We start from the raw sequence: 20,827 nt of genomic DNA, 5'->3' as shown, positions 1-20,827 counted from the left end.
CCACCCCCACCAGCCATCTGCTCCAGCGCAGACCTTTGCATCTCGCAGAATGTACGGCTAATTAAAACCATTACGGGGGCAGACGTGGGCCATTCTTTCCCAGCAGAGGTTGCCGAGCTGATCTCAGCAGCCTCAGAGCCTGGGGTAGAGTTTTTTTTTCCTTTGGAAAGGAGAAAGCCCTGTAAACCCGGACAGAAGAGGAAGGAAATGTACTAGAGTAACACAGCTCCCCAAACAAACTGAGCTGTAGTGTGCATTTAGAAGAGCAGCACATTTAGCTAAGCACAGGAAGTCTCTGAAAAAAACCAGAAATCAGTTTAAGAAGAGTGCTCATTAAAGAAACTTTAAGACTTTTTAAAAAATACAGCATCTATGGCGTATTTCACTGACAGTCCTAAGTATTTACAAAGCCTGTGCTCTGAGCTGGGTAGTGGAAGCTGAGTGTGCCTGGCAGGGCTGGCTATTGTTTCTGCAGGGACACACTTCCTGGGACTGTGGTTCATTTTCCACTATGCCACCTTTGAAGGCAAAGGCAATGGAGAGCCTGACAGCCCAGCTCCCAATCTCTCCATTCTGAACTCCGGGACAAGCTCCTAAGGCCAGGGTTGTCACGACTAGAATGCAAATCAGTGCCTTTATCTTTTAAGGCAATTAACTGCTACAAGTGCATGCAGGGAATAACAGGAATTAATACGATTTTTAAATGCACATACATTTAGATGAGTCCTATTACAAATTCACACACATTTAGATAAGTCCTGCCACACTGAAGGCTAAAAGGCCTTTGGTACCGCTGGTTCAAGGAAATGCTGAATTTAAGAGTTTGGGCCTTAAGCCTCTTCTCCTACCAAGCAAGGTTGGGGACTAGTTTTGGTTCACTGGATTTTAAAGTCCTTAAAGGAAAGAGATTAAAAAAATACCTTTCCTGCTCCTCAGAGCTGCTCAGTAAGTAACGAATACTACTTTTCTGTTGGAAAATATTTAATGATATGTAGGACAGAAAATGTTACTGTCATCACGAAAATTAATTCCTGATTTCTTGCCTATTTTAGTTTCTAGTTAGAAAATAAATACTAGAAATTTTTGATTTGGAAGGAGGTGGGGCTGGGGTCTGGTCTCCAAGAGAATTGCGCTGGGATCAAGTCAGCAAGGCTTACCAGGACACCAAAGCCTAAAAGTGTGTGTCAGAAAAAAAGACATTTTATAAGCTTTGAAGGGGCTTCTATCACTTTCAAATGATCTACAATTGCATCTTGAATGAATGTTTCATCTCTGGGAATAGCCATATGATCTGATAAGACTTAAGACAATGAAGGAAAAGACTGGAATTCCATTAAAAAAAAAAAAAAAGTCTATCCTGAAGACATCATAGCCTTTGGTAGAATAAATGGCATCAGCAATAAAACTGCTTGCTTTGTCAAAGACCGGAACAGAAAATTTAACAAGGGAGTAATAGGAAAATAGGTGCATTTCAGCTACAAAAGATCTTAGCAGAACTTCTCTTGGTTATTAAGTTTACTCCAGAATTAAATATTGACTCTGTACGATGTAAATGAATAATTCATAAACTGCCAAGTTATGCATACATGAAAATGAACATAAGGGAAAAGATAAGTCAGTTTCACACTTCTTGAAGAAGTTTCATTTTATGTAGGGTAGTAAAATCAGTTTGTCTTTTTTTAAGCTTTTTAACAACCACCTCCCCATCCTCCTACCCTCATAGTCCCAACACAAAGACTGGATTTGCTTGTAGTGCAGTAATCAGCTTTAACTTTTCTCTCAGGTCCTCACTTAAACCACACTGTGCAAGCCAATGGTTTTGGCTTACACTACTATTGTCTACAGTTGGAAAAATGACTGTATAACACCCCTTGCTGTTGATAAGAATCTTACTAGACCCGATTTATTCCCTGTGGAGGAAAACAGTTAACAAGGTGTACCCTGTTTTCAACCAGGGCAGAAAGCAAAGTGGCCCTGCCCCAATTGTATTAATTGCACAACCTTTTCTACCAGGTCTGAGTAATCGAGAACAGAACTGAGAATTAGTTTAGTTTAGTTTTGTTTTCCCTTCCACCTACCCTCAGAAGAAACATGAGCATAAAATTCAAGGACAGTTCAGTAGCTATTAATATACAAGGCAAAAAATGTACTCTTCTGACTCTCATTTGTTTCTTAACGAAGTAAAGCAAAAACAGTGACAACCAAAATCTTCTCATTAATCACACCGTAGGTTGGAATCAAGAAGGTACCCTTTGTTAGTCTGGATTAATTCAGAATAGAAATGGCCAACTGAATTGACTTGAGCGAAAATGATCCCATAAAAAAAGAAAAATCACCACTTTCTTTTCAATGTCACCCAAGATGAGAGGTCAGACTCCCAAGGGATCCATTTGCCAGATAAACACGTGAAATTGGAAGTCGAACCCTCATGGTAGCCTGATGGTGGGACCTACCTGTCACTTATGAATTAGCACATTCTGCTTTGGGATTTCCAAATGAAATTCTGAAATGCGTATTTTAGTGCTGAAAATCTGGCTATGTTACAGCAGCCTTTCCCTACAGAGTAGCTTTATTGCCTTGTAAACTAAACTTGGTAGAAGAGATATGCTTAATAGCTAGGTTATATATTTTCTGTTTCAGCAGGAAAGAATCAAAGTGCCCAATAGAAGCATGGGGTGGGGGAAGGGACGGAAACTACTAAAATGTTTACAATTTATGTTGGGGCTGTAACGTATACAAACTAAAACAAAAGTAAAACATTGATCAAAAGCAACTTGTAACAAGATGTATTTTCATACATTCTACTCAGGAGAGGAGGCCAAGGTGGCAGAACATTTGCTACCCCCTAGTGCCAACATGGGCTCTCCCACCCGTGCTACCACATCACAGTGGGCACTCTGAATAGGCACCAGATGAGCTCCAAGTCCCTGGTAAGTAATGAAGCCTGAAGCTTCACAGTGGACTTACATTAAATATAAACTTAGTTGCTTCAAAGCAATCTCTATAATAGCCTCCCTCTCACATGCCTGTATTTCTAGATGCTTTCTTGAGTGGGAGATGAAGGGTAGAGTTGTAAGTAGACTGCAGTGAATGATTCTCAGTAATCACTGAGGATGACCCGTAATTTGGATTATGCTTATGGGCAACAGGAGAAGGCCCTCCAAATAAGGACACAGAGAAAACATTGTGAACCACTAACCCAAGAGCCTAGGAAGGAATTCTGGCTGACCTGTAGCAACCTCCCCTACTATGAAATCACCTTAGAGGGCAAAAAAGGAGAAATTATTATTTTATCTTTTCAGATGACTGTCTGCTCACTAATTCCTATAGGATGAGTTCCTAGAAGGAAGCCAGCCCCTTTGGGGACAGTTTTCATAGGAATTGTGACACTGTTCCATTCCACTGCCCACCCCTCCACAATCCTCAGAAAAATAAAATTATTCTTTGATGCAACCTAGAGCTAAAATTAGTCTTCTCTTGAGTAGCAACAGTCAGATTTCCCTCTCTTTAACTTCGGATGATGGGTTTAGGCCCTTTTATTGTCTTCATCACAAACAGAAAAAGTCATTTTAGGAAAAATGAGGCATATCTGAGAGCAGGGGAAACTGAAGTCCAAAAGTGAGCTGAGAATCCCTCCTTTCCCTAAGCTGGGATCCCAAAGTCAAAGGAAAATTGCAATCAAAACAAAGAAGGCCTGGCTCCAACTCCCCATCTTATTACTCCTTATGAAATAGTCACATCAAAGGAGACTCGACCCCAGTCCCTCCTTCCACATTGCCCAGTAGCCCCAAGATTAAGTATGAGCCCAAGTTGGGAGCCCAAATTCCCAACAGCCTCAAAGAGGGGAGACAGAAGGGCTTTCAGCAACCAAAAGGGAGAAAAAAGCAGCCAGTAGTAAAATAAAGAACTGTCAGAGGCCGGGCGTGGTGGCTCACACCTATAATCCCAGCACTTTGGGAGGCGAGGCAGGTGGATCATGAGGTCACGAGTTCAAGACCAGCCTGGCCAAGATGGTGAAACCCCGTCTCTACTACAAATACAAAAATTAGCCAGGTGTGGTGGCACGTGCCTGTAACCCCAGCTACTAGGGAGGCTGAGGCGGAGAATTGCTTGAACCTGGGAGGCGGAGGTTGCAGTGAGCCGAGATTGTGCCACTGCACTCCAGCTTGGGCGACAGAGTGAGACTCCATCTCAAGAAAAAAACAAAACAAAACAAAAACAAGAACTGTCAGATTCAGAACTCATTATAAGAGGAGGAAATCGATTCCACACATCATTGAGAATTTTTTTCCTCCCTACACTCTGCAGCTGGGGGCCACTCTAGAACAGGGAAGATCACTGGGTCTCCTAAGAGACCTGCACAGCTTCTGTAGAAGGAACAGAGGTTTCTAGAGCAATCTTGTGCTGCCCGTTGCATGAACTTCTGAAGGCCAACAGAATGGCCCTCAACTGCTAAGCCTAATATGGAAAGTGGCCAGAAACAGGAATGCTGTCTTGCCATAATAGTAAGTAGCAAGACTGACGCATTGACAAGGCTGTACCACAAGATTCCTGCACACACGGCAGTGAAGGCAGCGAGTGTGACCCATGACCATAGCTGCTGGGCAAAGCTGGGCTTTGCCCTTTTAACTGCCAACAGGAACATCGAAAATGTCTTGTGTGAAGCTATTAACTTTTTTTTTTTTTTTTGAGACAGGGTCTTGCTCTGTCACCCAGGCTGGAGTGCAGTGGCATGATCTCGGCTCACTGCAACCTCTGTCTCCTGGGTTCAAGCGATCCTTCCACCTCAGCCTCCCCAGTAGCTGGGACCAAAGGGCATGCACCACCATGCTCAGCTAACTTTTTTAAGTTTCGTAGATACAAGGTTTCTTTATGTTGCCCAGGCTGGTCTTGAACGCCTGGGCTCAAGTGATCCTCCTGCCTCAGCCTCCCAAAGTGCTGGTAGGCATGAGCCACCATGCCCAGCACTGAAACTTAATTTTTTAAAGAGATGAAGTGATTTGAAAACTGACAGGCACAATTCAGCTTACAAAACACTTTATTTTTAGGCAAGAAAGCAGCTGGATGGGCTTTGGTTTGAGTTTACTTTTGGTAACAAAAAAAGGTGTGATACAAAGGTATTATCTTGTATTCCTACAGGCATTGCTCTGGTGTGGGATATAACAGAATAGCAAAGTTGAGTCAGTTGGAGTCCTTGCTGAGAACAGAAATCCAGAGAAATGACCAGCTCTAGGCCCCTATTTGCAGTTCTGTTGATGGAGGGTGGTGAACGCTACAGCTACTGTGTATAGCATCAAGAGGTCATATCTAAGAGGTTTCTGGAGGAGTTAAGGGAAGTTGTAAGTACATCAAGGGTGACATGATTGTCCCAAAATACCCTTTAACTGAGACATAAGCCACAAGATTTTGCCCAGGCTCAGACCTCAACTCTTATCTTTATTTATACATGAAACCAAAGTCTCACTTTAAAAATAGTAAATCTCCCTGGGCACCAGTAGATAACATATAACAAGGATATAAGAAATATGTTGCCAGCAACAAAGCTCTGCCCAACAGCTTTCTGGGTATTCCTAGATGAGGACTAGAAACTCATGTCAAAAAATAAGTAAGCATTTACTTTCTTAGTACCAAATAATAATACCTTGGGGAGTGAAATAGTTGGGGAAATGAGATATTAAACTTGAAAGTGATTTCCAAATAACGAAAATCTACCCCCTAAAGGACTGAGACATTTGAACCATTTTTTTCATAAAGATGTACATTCCACACCACTCAGGGTTATAGAACAGACTTTATGATACTTTTCCTGACAATAAGAAAATTATTACGAATGCTGTACTAACTGAAGTATGTAAATTACTTGCATCCCTGAGATTATATATGTAAAATTTTTGTGCGTATGAGTATATGTGTTTTACTGGGGAAAGACCCCATCTCAATTCGCAAAGAGACCCAAGAAAGCAGAAGGACTCCTGAAACTGTTCTCAGCTTTTTCTGCTTTTGGCTTTTTCTATTTTCAGCTGTCACTTCTCATCCACACTACTCTTATACCACTTTTGTGGGGTTTTTTTCCCCTCTTCTCTCTTCTAGTTGCTTTTCTCCCTCTCTTCTCAATAACATTTCTGCCACTGCTGCTTCACTTATGGTGAAGGACAAGTGTCATTTGTTTTTTAAAAAAATGATGCAGACCTCTGATCAGCAGACTGGTCATGTGTCCTTACAAATATCCATATTTTTTGCCAACATTTTGGCTCAACACTTGGACTCTTTTTAGTTACTTTTGGATTTTGGGGTATTCTGGAAAGTTGAGGAGGACACCGGATGTCTGATTGCTGGGGCCATTGTTGGGAGCAAGCTTCCTGTAGATTTCAGTAAGCTGAACATAGATGTTAGACTGCAGTGAACACACAGGTGTGCGTGCACAAACACACACACACACAGACACACACACACATACACACACAGAGTCCACTGACAATCTACAGACCACTTTCAGAAAGTTAAGGTGCTTTGTTTCTTTTCCAATTTATATTAGTATCTGAAATATCTGCAGCCCCAGTCTGAGCTGGGATTTGCAAGAAATATTTACAGCTTGCTCAGCATGGCATTTTCAATCATGCTCTATAAATGGGATGCTGGTAAATGAGCCATAAAGAAAGAATAAAGAAAATGTTACTGAACCTCCTTTATTGGTAGATTATGGCAATATGCAAAATGAAAAGATGGAGAATGAGGGAGGCTGGCAACTCTCCGCATGCTGGAGAACGAGACAGGCCTGGGTGCAAGGAAACCAGCAGGAAGAACCATGGCAACTGCTGGGCACTGGAAAGCACCCCTGGCTCAGCATCTTGAGGCAGAAACCAAGTGTTCGAGCTGCTTTATCACACTACGAAAGATAAGATGCAGGCTCTCAAAATGCCTGAACACATTGCTTTCATTTCCTGCTATAGATGCTGTTTTATAGTTTGGGGCAAGGGTAGGGGAGGAGCTGGTTCACCTTTTAAATAGCTAAAAATGATCATGCTATAGAGGAGAGAGATATTCAAGAACTAGAAGTGGGAGACCCCAGATGATGTGGACATACCTGAACTCTAAATGTATACATGACGCATGCACAGAAATGTCAGCTCTCCAAAAGCTGAAACGAGGTAAAAACATTCAAAAGATAGAAACATTATATGTGTCCAAAAGGCAAGTAATAAGATTAGCAAGGAGTTGGTAACTGAGAAAAGCCCACATCGAGCCATCAACCCCCTCAGCTCTCCTGTCTCTGTCCTGCACTGACGTGGGGCTCCACACTCGTGATCCAGATGAACGTGCACGCCCAGCTCCTTACCTCACTGCAGTCACTGGCTGGGATGTGTGAAGGCCGCGCTTCTTCATCCAGTGGCTCAATCACTGTCACTTCGGCAAACTCCTCCACGGACTCTTGGAACTCGGGCAAGGACCTTCGTCCATAACGCTTCCCACCTCTAACATATTTGGGCTGAGCTTCTAGTGAGCAGTCTGAGTGAGGAGACAAGAGTTGAGGCCACATGACATCAGAATCTCAGTTCTTAGCTGCCACTCACAGCCATTGGACACAGCCTCTTATACCAGCCTCAAAATAGACCACCACTGTTTGCCAGTTGTGGTGGCTGTGGGTGTATATGAACCATCAGGTCAGATGCAGAACACGCCTTCTAATTCTGAATGATTTATGGGACCATGAGTATATATCTGCACATGATGGGAGCCATCCAACAATGGCAGCAAGGGATCTGACTTAATAGTAGAGGATTAAGGTCAGGAAAAGGTGAGGGGTCACATTTGTTCTTCTGTTTATTAAGCTGGGTTTTCCAGCAGGGTGGGGAGACATCATATTAACAAAGAATCACCTTGGAGGAAGTCTTAGAAAATGGTAATACAACGGACACCAAATCAGCACTGTAAACTTAGTATCCACATCAATTAGTCTGAAACACCCTCCCTTACCTTAGTGATTCCGCTGTTAACCATTCCACTCTCTGATCTATTAGACAAGCAGGATAACAGAACAAAGAAACGGACACAGCACATTCTAAGTAATTAATGACAGCTAGTTACTTATATGATACCCGGCATCAAGATCTCATTGTAAAATTAAAAGCAGTGAAATAAAATAGCAAATGTGAAACCACGGTAAAAAAAAAAAAAAAAAAAAAACCTGTATTGTTTTATCTCTTTGTAAGCATCGGTGTTGTACAAAATAAAAAGGAATGTGCATGAGGAGCGAGTCATCTCTTGACCTTAAAGAAGGACTTCAGCATTTTGACATCACAGGTCTCAGGTTCAACATTCACCACCTTCCCTGTCACCATCACCACCACTGCTGGATCACCACTGCTGGATCATCACTGCCATCACCACCACCACCACCACCACCACCACCACCTCCACCGCCACAACTACAAGCTAAGCTTTTTCCACAATTGGAGCTTTAAAGCAATAAAATAAATACTTCACTCTATTCAAATGCTATCTCGGATATAGATTTTTTAGCACCTTGTACAGCATTAGAATAAAATGTTTCATTAAAGTACAAAAGATGGCAATGCTTTGATTTCTGTTGTCTGATTGTCCACACAGACATACTCTCTTGAGAACAGATATGTATTCTGTTTGAACATGAGTCTTAGCAAGGTATGTCTGAACTCAGACATGTAGACTTTTAAATGAGATTATGTACACATATTATAAAAACGACAACAGTTGATTAGATAAGAACTAAAAGAATGACTGTTCCTTTACCACCATTGAAACCATGTTGGGGTTCAGCCATTACTTTACAGTTTCCCAGGGAGGACTGGCGACCCTCTTTGACTAACCACCTCCCCGCCATGTCCTTCCACTGGGACAAGCTCAGATTTCACTAACTTCACAAATGTGGCCAGACACATCCTGAAAATGCTCAGCAAAGCTCAGAGTGAAGTATTTATGCTAGCTGTATCATTTCCAGTGATATTTATATCCAGCTTTTAAAAAGTCCCAGTCAAGTCATTTTATTAGGTCGAGTGATTCTCTTACAGGAAGTGTTTAAGCATACAAAATTTATACTGAAAATTGCATGCATATTTGAAGGTACCTTTTATCAGAAGACAGTGTGTCAGCTTGTGACCATTCAGGAGCGGCCCAGACACCCGAGCTACTTGTTGGCAGCTGACACCCACAGATGCTAGTCAGATAAGAGGCAATGCAGAACCATCCTTAATTTATTACCTATTCTTAAATTTTGGTGGCAGACAACAAGATACACCATTAGTGACCATAGGGTTTGGCAAAGATTAAAAGAAACACTTAGAACCTTGGATAATGAACCACGGTATTTTCCCAGTGTAAGAACAAAGTCGTATCCTGGGGATGGAAGTGGTGAAGGAGCTCTTACTGCATGCTGCACTTCATCAGCGGTAAAAAAAAAAAAAAAAAAAAAAGCAGTGGGACAACACAACTATCTTTTAAAAATCCATCGTGATCTAATCCCAAACCTACCAGTGGATGAAATGGTTCCCTAGTTGTTTACTATTCACTACCCCATGTAGTGCATAGTGTAGATGCAGTGGCGGATTCAAAACAGCTCTTTTTCTAAGCAATAAAAGGTAATAGATTGTGAGCCAACAGGGACCCTATGGAGTTTTGGTTTATTTACTCATTTATTTTTGCATTGCCAGGCATTAAAACGTTTATTTCATTATCTTATTTAATATAATAACCAATTTGAGCAAACTTTAAGTTAATATCCTTCATAGAATACACAAACATGATAAAGTCAATTTCTAGAGACATCTACTAAACTGTGTAACCTTTCTGGAATAAAGACATTAGCACACACAAAGAAAAATGCGTTAAAGTTTCTCATTACCACACATGTGACCAATAACGAAGTGGATTAATCACACCATTTAAAAAATAGTCACCTCGTAGAATGACACACTCACACATCCCTCTCCCATTTAGAACATCCACCTCACTGCACTTAACATGATACGAAGGGAACAGAGATGGCAAAGGTAAGGATGTCCAGAGAGAACATTCATGATCCCATGAATGTTCTTTCCCATTTTCCATTTCTCCTATTAGCCCTTCCTGGGTTAAGCATTGAAAACACTGTTTCTCCTTATCAGTCTCAACCAGAGATTTAGAACTGAAAAGCAACAGTTCACGGAACCATGCGGACTCTAAGACACGCTTACCCACTCAAGTTAAAGAATGCCTTGAGCCTTTCTGACCATGCCTAATGGAAGAGATCCAAAACTGCAACCCTGGGGCTAAGTTTACTTACTTTATGAGCACATCCAGATGGAACCTTTATTTTTCAGGGTGTCATTCTGGAACAATCTTACCTATGTCAGATAACATGGAGGCTTTTGGTTTATTAAGAAATGAAATTATCGACATCACAGAGCTTCCTTTAACACAGGTGAGAGTAACTGCTCCAATCACCACCTCCAAGAAGGGACATGAAATGCCTGGCCAGTATGGCGAAACTCCGACTCTACTAAAAATACAAAAATTAGCCAGGTGTGGTGGCTTGTGCCTGTAGTCCCAGATATTTGGGAGGCTGAGGCAGGAGAATCGGTTGAACCTAGGAGGCAGAGGCTGCAGTGAGCTGAGATTGTGCCACTGCACTCCAGCCTGGGCAACAGGGCGAGACTCCATCTCAAAAACAGAAACAAAACAAAACAAAAAGAAATGCTACCAAAGCAAAGTATAAAGGACTGCCATGCTTTCAGTGTTTCAGTGTTTGAGTTCCTTGAAAGTATATTTATGATTCTCCCTGGACTGTCAAAATTCTGAGCCATTTTTCCTTCTTTCCCATTTTCCATTTCTCCTATTTGGCATCACTACAAAAATTAAAATGGGCTTCAAAGGAAAGCAGACAAGCCCGGCTTGCCTAGAGCTGTCTCAGACCCCATCCCTGGAAAGCTTATTATGAGACACACCAATCAGAAGAAGGTGGCTTTGAGGCAGTCCAACCTGACCTAGTTTAATGGTCTAGGTTTTATTCCACAAACCAAATGTTTGGTTATGAGCAGGGGACAACAGAGAAACCTTGTTTCAGTCCTCTGCTGGAGTGATGTGGAAGTGAGTGACAGTCTCTACAGAGCACGTAGGAAAAACATCTGATCCAGGAGTTAAAAAGATGAAGAAAATACTATTCCTTCTGCCCTTGGAAACGACAATTGGGATGCTCACATGCCACATTTGTTATCTCACATCTCATCTGTCCCGAGAAGGGAAACTCCAGAGCTGTGATAATGTTCCCCTTCCAAATCAGGATAAACCACCATGCACATGTATGATGCTTGACCAGAGGTCTTGCACTCATAATAAAAAGAAAGTTAAAATGTGGTGTCAGGGAAAATGACCACTCTGAGTAGATAAGCCAGCTGAAGCCAGGGGAAATAACCAACAGCCGCCTCATTCCTTGCCCAATTCCTTTCCCACTAGCAGTGTGGAGGGGAGAAACACAGCCTCCCCTACTCCAGGTTTCAAGCAACACAGAGTACACTTTTTAAAGCTCTCCCCTAAAACTGACCACTGCATCAGATCACCACATCTGCATCAGATGTGATACAGGTCACTGCTTAAAATGCTCAGCTCTCCTGAAACCACTGCATGAACGGCCAAAGACAAAGCAATGAGGAGCTAAGAGAAGCTAAAATCATTATGCAAAACCTGAACACTAGATATCCAATTGAATGCTTTCTTTGCAAAAAACACAAGCTCAGGACCTGGAATGAAGCAGCCATAGCTGCTTCCTGGAAGTTAAAGGAGATTTTTCAAAGATGCTCCCCAGTGTTAGGCAGATTCGTTTAACGCATAAGCGTATTTACCAAACACCTGCCATAGGCAAAACATTATGTTGTCCCTGTTGAGGAATAAGATGGATATTTTATCACTTTTTTGGAATAAAAAAAATTCCCTGTTCCCAAAATGACCTGAGGCCATTTCCAAGGTTGAAGAAGAAAACCCTGTCCTTAGGGTGCTGGTATTCTCATTTTGGAATTGCTCGCATAGGACTTTGCTTTCTATGTCCCTTCCTGACCCATTTAGCGAGCCTGGGAAATCATTCCCAGAGACACCACCCCCATCCAAAGAACCTCAGCACAGGAGGCCCATGTTCATGTTACATTGCTGCTGAGCTCACAGGAGTGCTGAAATCGTTTGAAAAGGAAAGGTAAAAAAGGAAGCATGCGCAAACCTCAAGGACAGCATCCCCAAGAAGCTTTCTCGGGAAAAGGCAGTCATGCAGCAAATGAGCCTCACCCAGCCCCATTCTGCATCCCACCTCCTTGCCTTTGCTGAATGCACCATCACACAGGGATTACACAGTGAAAACGCAAACCCACGCCTGATTTTAAATAAGAGAAGGGAAGAGAATCCAAGGCAAGACTAAGACCAAGAAAAACACAGACAGAGACCAATGGAGACTGACAGAGAGAGACAGATATGGAGAGAGAATGAGACAGAGACTGAGACCAAGAGAGGGAAAGAAGTGGGTGGGGAAACAGGAGATAATAGGGACCTAGAGGCCTAAGGAGGGGTAGGGAAGGGGAGCGAGAGATATAGATGTGGGAGGACCACCAGGAAGGGAAAGGGTGGAGTAGGAGACTGAGGAGGAGGAGGGGAGAGGTGAGCTGGAGTGGAACAAGAGAAACAAGTAGAAACAAGGGAGTGGGGAGGGGAATGTCTCAAGGATGGGAAGGGAGAAGAGGAGGCCAAGAAAGGTTAAACATTAAAAAGCCATCAGCAAAAGCTTTCTGACATGATCTGCCATTCCTTTTGCTTCCCAGTGCACTCCCTGCCTCTAGGGCCATCACCAGTAAGCAGCCTCACCACACTTCTGTGTGCACTAAGCCCTTTCCAAGGTAGCTGCTTGGAAGGGCATTAGCACCTCCCTCCCCAACTACTCTCTCCTGGAAACTCCACACAAGATACACACACACACACACACACATATATCTCAGACACAACTCCCAAGTAAACTGTTTCATTATCAAAATTCTCACCAGTCCTATTTAATTTTAAATGATATGAGCATGTCTTGCACATATACAATATTTTTAAGTTGCCTTTTACCCTTAGTAAATTTACCACATAAATAAGTATTCTTTCATAGCACAGTTTAATAGCTACTTAGTCACTGATTACATAGATTGATCATGATTTGCGTATGAATACACTGTCCAATTTCTTCACTCGCTTTATACAGGCTGAGTATCCACTATCTGAAAGGCTTGCGATCGGAAAGAAGTGTTTCAGATTTCAGACTTTTTCAGATTTTAGAAAATCTCAAGTGTATCAGTTGAACATCCCAAATCTCAAACTCTGAAATCTGAAATGCTCCAATGAGCATTTCTTTTGAGTATCACGTTGGTGCTTAAAGTTTTGGATTTTGGAGCATTTCATATTTTTGGATTAGGGATGCCCGACATATATATTTTGTCACTATTTTAAATGACTAACCTTATACACACATTTTTATGTACATCTATAATTATGTACATAGCATAAAATCTGAGAGTAGCATGGATTAGCCAAAAGCGTTATTATAGTTCTTGGTGCCTATTATCTTATGTAATCCTAGAAAGGTTCTATCATTTTACAAAACATCAGTAGGCATAGGTGTTTCCAATTTCAGGATTATAAACACAATCCTAATATCCTCTTTTGTTGTTGTTGTTGGCACTGGTGGTGGTAATGGTTTGCTTTTGGTTTTTTTTGAAATGGAGTTTCGTTCTTGTTGCCTAAGCTGGAGTGCATTGGTGCAATCTCAGCTCACTGCAACCTCCGCCTCCTGGGTTCAAGCGATTCTCCTGCCTCAGCCTCCTGAGTAGCTGGGATTACAAGTGTGCACCACCACTCCCAGCTAATTTTTGTATTCTTTAGTGGAGACGGGGTTTCATCATGTTGGTCACATTGGTCTTGAACTTCTGACCTCGTGATCCGCCCGCCTCGACCTCCCAAAGTGCTGGGATTACAGGCGTCAGCCACTGCACCCGGTCTTTTTTTTTGAGACAGTCTCACTCTGTCACCCAGGCTGGAGTGCAGTGGCACCATCTCAGCTCACTGCAACCTCTGCCTTCCGGGTTCAAGTGATTCTCCTGCCTCAGCCTCCCGAGTAGCTGAGATTGCATGCCCCTGCCACCATGTCCAGCTAATTTTTGTATTTTTAGTAGAGACGGGGTTTCACCATGTTGGTCAGGCTGATTTCGAACTCCTGACCACAGGTGATCCACCTATCTCAGCCTCTCAAAGTGCTGGGATTATAGGTGTGAGCCAACGTGCCCAGCCTGTTTTGCTTTTAATTCTTGGAGAAAACTTCTGGTCCTCACTGTTAGCATTTCATTGACGCCAACAGAACAGGGACTAAGTTATTACTTATCTTACTTAACCAAGAGAGGACAACAGAACAAGCCTTTGGGCCATCTGTGTGTAATACCGCCTAAAATCAGGGACTTCAGCCCGACTTCAGTGCCTACCCCAAGGCCTCTGAACATAGTTATAAACACGACTCTTCAATCACCGAAATCAACAGCTAGCCCAGTGACAGGCTATAAGACCTGATTCAAGGCACAATTGCTGAGTAAGTGAAAAAATGTCTGTTAACTGTATGTATCACTTCTTCAAAATATAAAGAAAATAATTACAATTGTGGCAGTCCTTGAAATTAGGAAGGTCTGTTACAATAAAACAATCATCTGCACCAAAACAATGCCTGGTCCTATTTTTTAATGAGTTGGCTTTTTCAAACCTGAGTTTTTGCCACAAATAAACAAAGAGACGTTTCCAATGAATCACATCAAGGAAGAAAGGGCTTCCTGCATTATGCTAACATCTACTAAAGAACAGAAATCTAATGCAAGATGCATCAAACGAGGACAAAATCTCTGGAGACAGGATCCAGCTGGCATGTTGATGCCATGTAGCTTGGAGCTTCTGCCAGCATTTCCATTACAAAAATCCTATAATCCAAAGCCACGGCAAATTGAATAAAAAGCTAATAATTAAGTTGTTGCCCCTCTCCTATTCCAGAAAAACAATTTAAAAATTAAATTGTACACATAGATATGAGAGAATTATGCCACTGGCAATGCTAATCAGTTTGGAATTTACAAAAGACTCCCTACATCCCAATTCATTTTTCTGCCTTTATTTGAATTTCAATATTTTTCACTGTGTTGTTGTTATTATAAAAATTGCTTTTTAGGGGAAAAACTCTAAGAGTCTTAGAATTATAAATATCTGAGTTAAAAAGATGCTGAAAATAATCTAGTCCATATCTCCTGATTCTAAAAATAAAGAACTGTACCTTGGAGGAGTTACAAATGGCAGAGCCCAAGACTATGGAAATAACAACTTCATTTCATCTCCTCTCAAATCCCATGGAGCTTTGTTTCCATAGAATTTGTATACAATTGCCTTTTATTAGGAGGCTATAAAAACATGAGATATACTATGCACTTGTCCTTAGGAAGAAGAACTTTATAGTTTCAATGAATGTTAAGTAAAATCTTACAGAAACACAAGGCTAGCATTTTTCACAGATATGGATAATGCCATTTAGATATTAAGAGGCGACACAATCAAATCTTGGAGCTGAAAGGGATTTTATGTATTTTTTCAGCACAACCACTTTCACATACGAGGTGACCAAAGACCACTAAGGTCATGATATATAAGATCATCTGATTAGAGGGACAGAACCAGCATTTCCTAACTCCTCACTCAAGGGTGGCTCTATTAAATCAAGCTGACTTTTCTATATTAGAGTCTGGTACAATATCTGATATTTATAAAAAGCTTTGGTGTTATAAAATATCAATTCATGACCCTCTTGGTTTCCAAGGCTGTGCACTATGGCCCCCCTATTATTTTCAGTCTCCTTCTATAGTGTAAAGGTAACCTTTTATCTCAAAGACTACCATCTCCATTGATTTCAAAAAGGCAAGACAAAAATAACACAGACCTGCCCGGGCGCAGTGACTCACACCTGTAATCCCATCACTTTGGGAGGCCGAGGCGGGTGGATCACAAGGTCAGGAGTTCAAGACCAGCATGGCCAAAATGGTGAAACCCCATCTCTACTAAAAATACAAAAAAATTAGCCGGGCGTGGTGGTGGGCGCTTGTAATCCCAGCTACCCAGGAGGCTGAGGCACAGAATTGCTTGAACCCGGGAGGCGGAGGTTACAGTGAGCCAAGATCGCACCACTGCACTCCAGCCTGGGCGATAGAAAAACAAAAACACAGACCTGGTCCCTTCTAAGATGAGCTAAGCATGACCAGCCAAATAATGCAGAGGACACACGCATCCCTGTCATCCCTAACGATCAGGTGAAACTTGCTTTTTGTGCATTCCTCCTTGCTGCCTCTGGCCACTTGTCAGACCCTTTTGGCCAGGTTGCAGTGACTGAGGACTGGCTCACCCATCTGAAAGCTAAAATCCTCAACCTAAAGCCTCCTTGAATCACATCCCTTGGTGATATAGTGTAAGCACCCTCCTCGCCACTAGCTGTAAGACTTCAATTAAGCTACGTACCTCTTTGGGCCTCTATTTGCTCATGGATGAAATGGCAGGGTTCTCTCCAGCCCTAAACATGCTATGATCTATGATTTAAGGGATAGTTACTTCCATAAAGGGAGAGAGAGACGTAAATGAAGGTGGCCTCTTGATGTACTGCATTCAAATCCTGATCCTACTTCCTCTGTCTCTGCCCAGCCAAACCAGTCTGCCTGCAGCAGGGCAGAGTCACATTTTTTTTTTTTTTTTTTTTTTTTGAGATGGAGTCTCACTCTGTCACCCAGGATGAAGTGCAGAGGTGTGATTTTGGTTCACTGCAACCTCTGCCTCCTGGGTTCACGCAATTCTCCTGCATCAGCCTTCTGAGTAGCTGGTACTACAGGTGCCTGCCACCACACCTGGCTAATTTTTTGTATTTTCAGTAGAGATGGGGTTTCATCATGTTGGCCAGGCTGGTCTCGAACTTCTGACCTCAAATGATCTGCCCGCCTCGGCTTCCTAAAGTGCTGGGATTAGAGGCGTGAGCCACCATGCCTGGCTAAGAGTCACATTTTAGAGTGGGTGGAAGAATGTCTGAGTGGAAAGAATTGCATGATCCCCACGAACAACTGGAGGGGCCAAGGAGAAATTGGCAAAAGACAGAAAAAGCAGAGATGCTCAGGAACAAAGCAGGGAATGTGGGAGGAAAAGCTGACTCATGTCTCAAAGCGCAGGCTCAATCCTAGATTTTATCCTGCCAGGACAAATGTTAGGGAAGTCATAAATGCTACAAGAAATGCTATCAATAAGTACTTTTCTGCTGCATTACATTGACGTGGGGCAGTTTTGAGACGAAGACTTACTGCCTACTCAAAGGATGGAGCACACAGCAAAACTAGAAAAATCCCTTCCATGTGTCGTCCTGGAAGACTTGTCCAAATTATGATCTTTGCCTGCATAGCAGTGAGGCAGACACATAACTATGAAACCACCATCTGGAGCTAGATTTATCAATTTTACTTCCTGGCTGTGACCAAGCTCAACCAGCCATTGTCTAGCTCAAGGATGTCCAATCTTTTGGCTTCCCTGGGCCACACTGGAAGAATAATTGTCTTGGGCCACACATAAAATACACTAACACTAACGATAGCTGATGAGCTAGAAAAAAAAATAAAGGTCCATGCATAAATGTATAATGTTTTAAGAAAGTTTACAAATTTGTGTTGGGCCGCATTCAAAACTGTCCCGGGCCACATGCAGCCCGTGGGCCGTGGGTTGGACAAGCTTGGTCTAGCCTATCCTACTGCTTGGATCCCAGCAATGTACAACTCTGGGTGAGGACTCTTCACATCTGTAGTCACTATAAATCTGTATATTTATTATGATAAGTTTCTTGCAGGTGACAGCGACAGTACGGGTTTTGAAGAAATGGCAGCAGGAGGATCATGTGGATTAGCAGCAGGATGGCTGGTTCCAAATCCACATAAAAGCACATTATCAGGACACAGAATCCTGAATTTATGCTTATATGACCTATGCTCATGTTAGCTAATATCTACCCTGGTGGTGATATCACCATAGCTCTATTCAGGCCCCCCAGATGTCTCAGGCCCCCCAGATGTTGCACCATTGTTATCAACATGACAGACAACCTTAAAAAAGTGAAAACACTAATAAAATGAGACCACATGAAAAAACAAAAGTCCATGTTCTAGCAGTGGTCACCTGTGGAAACGCCAATGTTTGTCTGGAAAATTTCAAGAATGCAATAACCTCCCTCAGGCTCACTGGGGGCTTCTAAAGAGCTCTATCAAGGGTCAGAGTTAAGAATAACATTGCTAGGGGTGTCACCATTACCGAAAAAGGGGGACACTCAATCCAGAATCTAAAACATTGCTAAAGGTAGGGTCCATCCACACAACACAAATCTAGAGCACTTCAGAGGGCAGGATGAAGAACTAGATCACCCAGTAAGGGTGAGAAATGAGTTTCCATCTGTGCCTCACCTAAATAGGTCACACCGAATGACTCCTTGTAGTGACAAAATGTTAACGATTTATCCTCAGTTTCAAAACTGGACATATTTTTGATGTTCTCTTTTTTAAAGTAGGGTTTATTGAGGCATAATTTACACAGAGTAAATTTAATCCTTTTATTGCACAAGTCTCTGGGTTGGAAAAACTCACACAATCCTGTAACTACTAGCACCATGAAGATATAAAAGTTTCATTGTCCCCCAGATTCCTTCATGCCCCTTTGTAGTCAACTCCTATCCCTACCCCGGCAACCACTAATTTGATAAAACCAGACTGTACTGTAATACAAATTTCCACAGTGTTTAGACTCCCCTTTATACATCTACCATATTTCATTGATTTGAAGACACCCCCCTACACACACACCAGAAACTCTGAAATGAAAATTTACCATTAATGTCATTTTACATTACAATTGGCAACAATTTTTGTTTTTAGATACAGGAAATAACAATGTGTCTTACAACCTATGGTGCTTAGAAGAAAATCAGTGAAATACAATATTAAGTCTTTTATTTTGAAACGTTCATTGAATACTTACTACATGCTAAGCATTCTTCTAGGCACTGGGAATACAAAAATGAACAGCATGGTCCTCAAGGAATTATCACTTGAGAGGAGGAGACAGATAATTATAATGTAATATGATAATGTCTATAGTAGAGCATTATCCACTCACTACGACTAAGTAAAATTATCTCTACACTGGCCACTCTTCTACCTTCGGGAAAAAATTTCCCCAAATCATATCCTTCCACTTAAAAGGAAATAAGGATGAAAGCAGTTACCATTCAGCTTCACTCTACTCATTCCAAGAATGAGTTATTGCCACACCATCTGACATATTGCCTAGAAACAATCCAATTATTTTCTCCATAATACTATGCTGCTGTAGTAGAGAAGTCTCATTTTAGTGTTCAACAGCTGCAAAGCTTTTGATAATATTGAAGAGAAGTCACTGAAAATAACTGCTCAATCTGTGAAAGGCAGATGTCCCCAATCCTTCATAAACATGCTTCAAGGTCCCCAGATTCTTCCCTGGATAACTTTTAAAGGGGAATGCAGAGAAGAAGAGTGAGTGCCCTTACCTGGTTCTTGAAAGTGTTCTTCATTTGATAGAGTTCTGGACAAGATGAGTATTAATGCTTCTTTAAATTGGTCAAAATGTACCTAAAAAAATAAAAATAGATTTAAAGTAATTTCCACAGCTCTAAGCATGCAAACCTATCTACAAGGTACCAGAACTGTTTTCTTCCCATCCTGACAGCCTTGAAATGAGTCAGAACCCAATTTGTTGCCTTTTTCATTTCTCTAAAGACAGAAGGGAAAATAGGCTGATCATTTTGACACCTAGTGCCATAAACACTCATATCAATATTTATTCACCCCCAAGGAAAAAAGTTATATAGCAAAATCCTCTTTATACACCTAGAAAAAGATATATTTTAAACTCTTAGTTCCTTTTATTTTTCTGAACAAGACCAGAAGAGAAAGATGTTAGGCTAGACATTAGAAAAGCCTTCCCAAGCAAATGATCCAATGTAATGGTGTCCCAAAGACGCGGCCATATCTTGAGATATTCTAGAAGGGAGTAAGCTGTCTTTTGAGGATGACTTGAATACAGTCTTCCTTGGGGGAAGGTATATAATATTTATTTCCCAAGACCCCTATGACTCCATAAATAAGCAAAAATCAATAGCAGATGCACAAAGGATAACAGAATCTTAAGAAGTATTTCCCTGAATTCTTAAAAAATAGAGTTATCTTGATTGAAGTTGGAAAGAACCTGAGTTTTATTTAAGTAAATAGTCAGAACTAGGATATGACTTTGTTGAAAAGGTAAAAGCATTTTCTTTATGGCCAAGGATATTCTATAACTTAAATGTATGTAATCTCACCTTGGGTCTTCTCATCACAATTCTAGTTTGATAATGTGGCACCTATTGACACAGAACCCCCATGTAAATGCAAAATTGGTAAATTTGTAATTTGTACTGTTACAGGACGGGTCTCTTTGGATGTCATGACAAAACACTGCCCAGAGGTTTAATATAGGTGACAGATAAACTTCCAAATCAAATTTACAAAAGCAGCAAATTTCATTAGTTATTGAAACAGTGGACAAAAAATCATATCATGTCTTATCTGTGCAAATCAAAACAAGAGAGGAATCCATTGAGATTTATATGTCATGAAATTGTATCTGCTTGCAATTTACCACATTCTCCCCAAAATATATGTGATTTCTCTACTATGTTAGTTTTGATTGA

The 20,827-nt window shown here is 41.5% G+C and overlaps 1 protein-coding gene across 10 annotated transcripts in view; it reads right to left on the bottom strand.

Moving 5' to 3' along the window:
- Nucleotides 1-20,827, bottom strand: part of NIN (ninein) — a 109,021-nt gene that overhangs the window by 65,855 nt on the left and 22,339 nt on the right. For 5 of the 10 annotated variants that reach the window (XM_050796859.1, XM_050796862.1, XM_050796856.1 and 2 more), the window contains 3 exons: nucleotides 19,646-19,727; nucleotides 9,104-9,193; nucleotides 7,337-7,506 (listed from right to left, as the gene is read on the bottom strand). In XM_050796859.1, the coding sequence (XP_050652816.1) occupies nucleotides 7,337-7,506; nucleotides 9,104-9,193; nucleotides 19,646-19,727 (342 nt within the window). The remainder of the gene's footprint in view (nucleotides 1-7,336; nucleotides 7,507-9,103; nucleotides 9,194-19,645; nucleotides 19,728-20,827) is intronic. The other 5 variants (XM_050796855.1, XM_050796863.1, XM_050796858.1 and 2 more) reach the window with 1 other exon arrangement.

The sequence above is a fragment of the Macaca thibetana genome, chromosome 7, assembly GCF_024542745.1.
Source record: "Macaca thibetana thibetana isolate TM-01 chromosome 7, ASM2454274v1, whole genome shotgun sequence".
In the NCBI taxonomy this organism is placed as follows: Eukaryota; Metazoa; Chordata; class Mammalia; order Primates; family Cercopithecidae; genus Macaca; species Macaca thibetana.
This window is presented reverse-complemented; position numbering and strand designations above follow the sequence as displayed.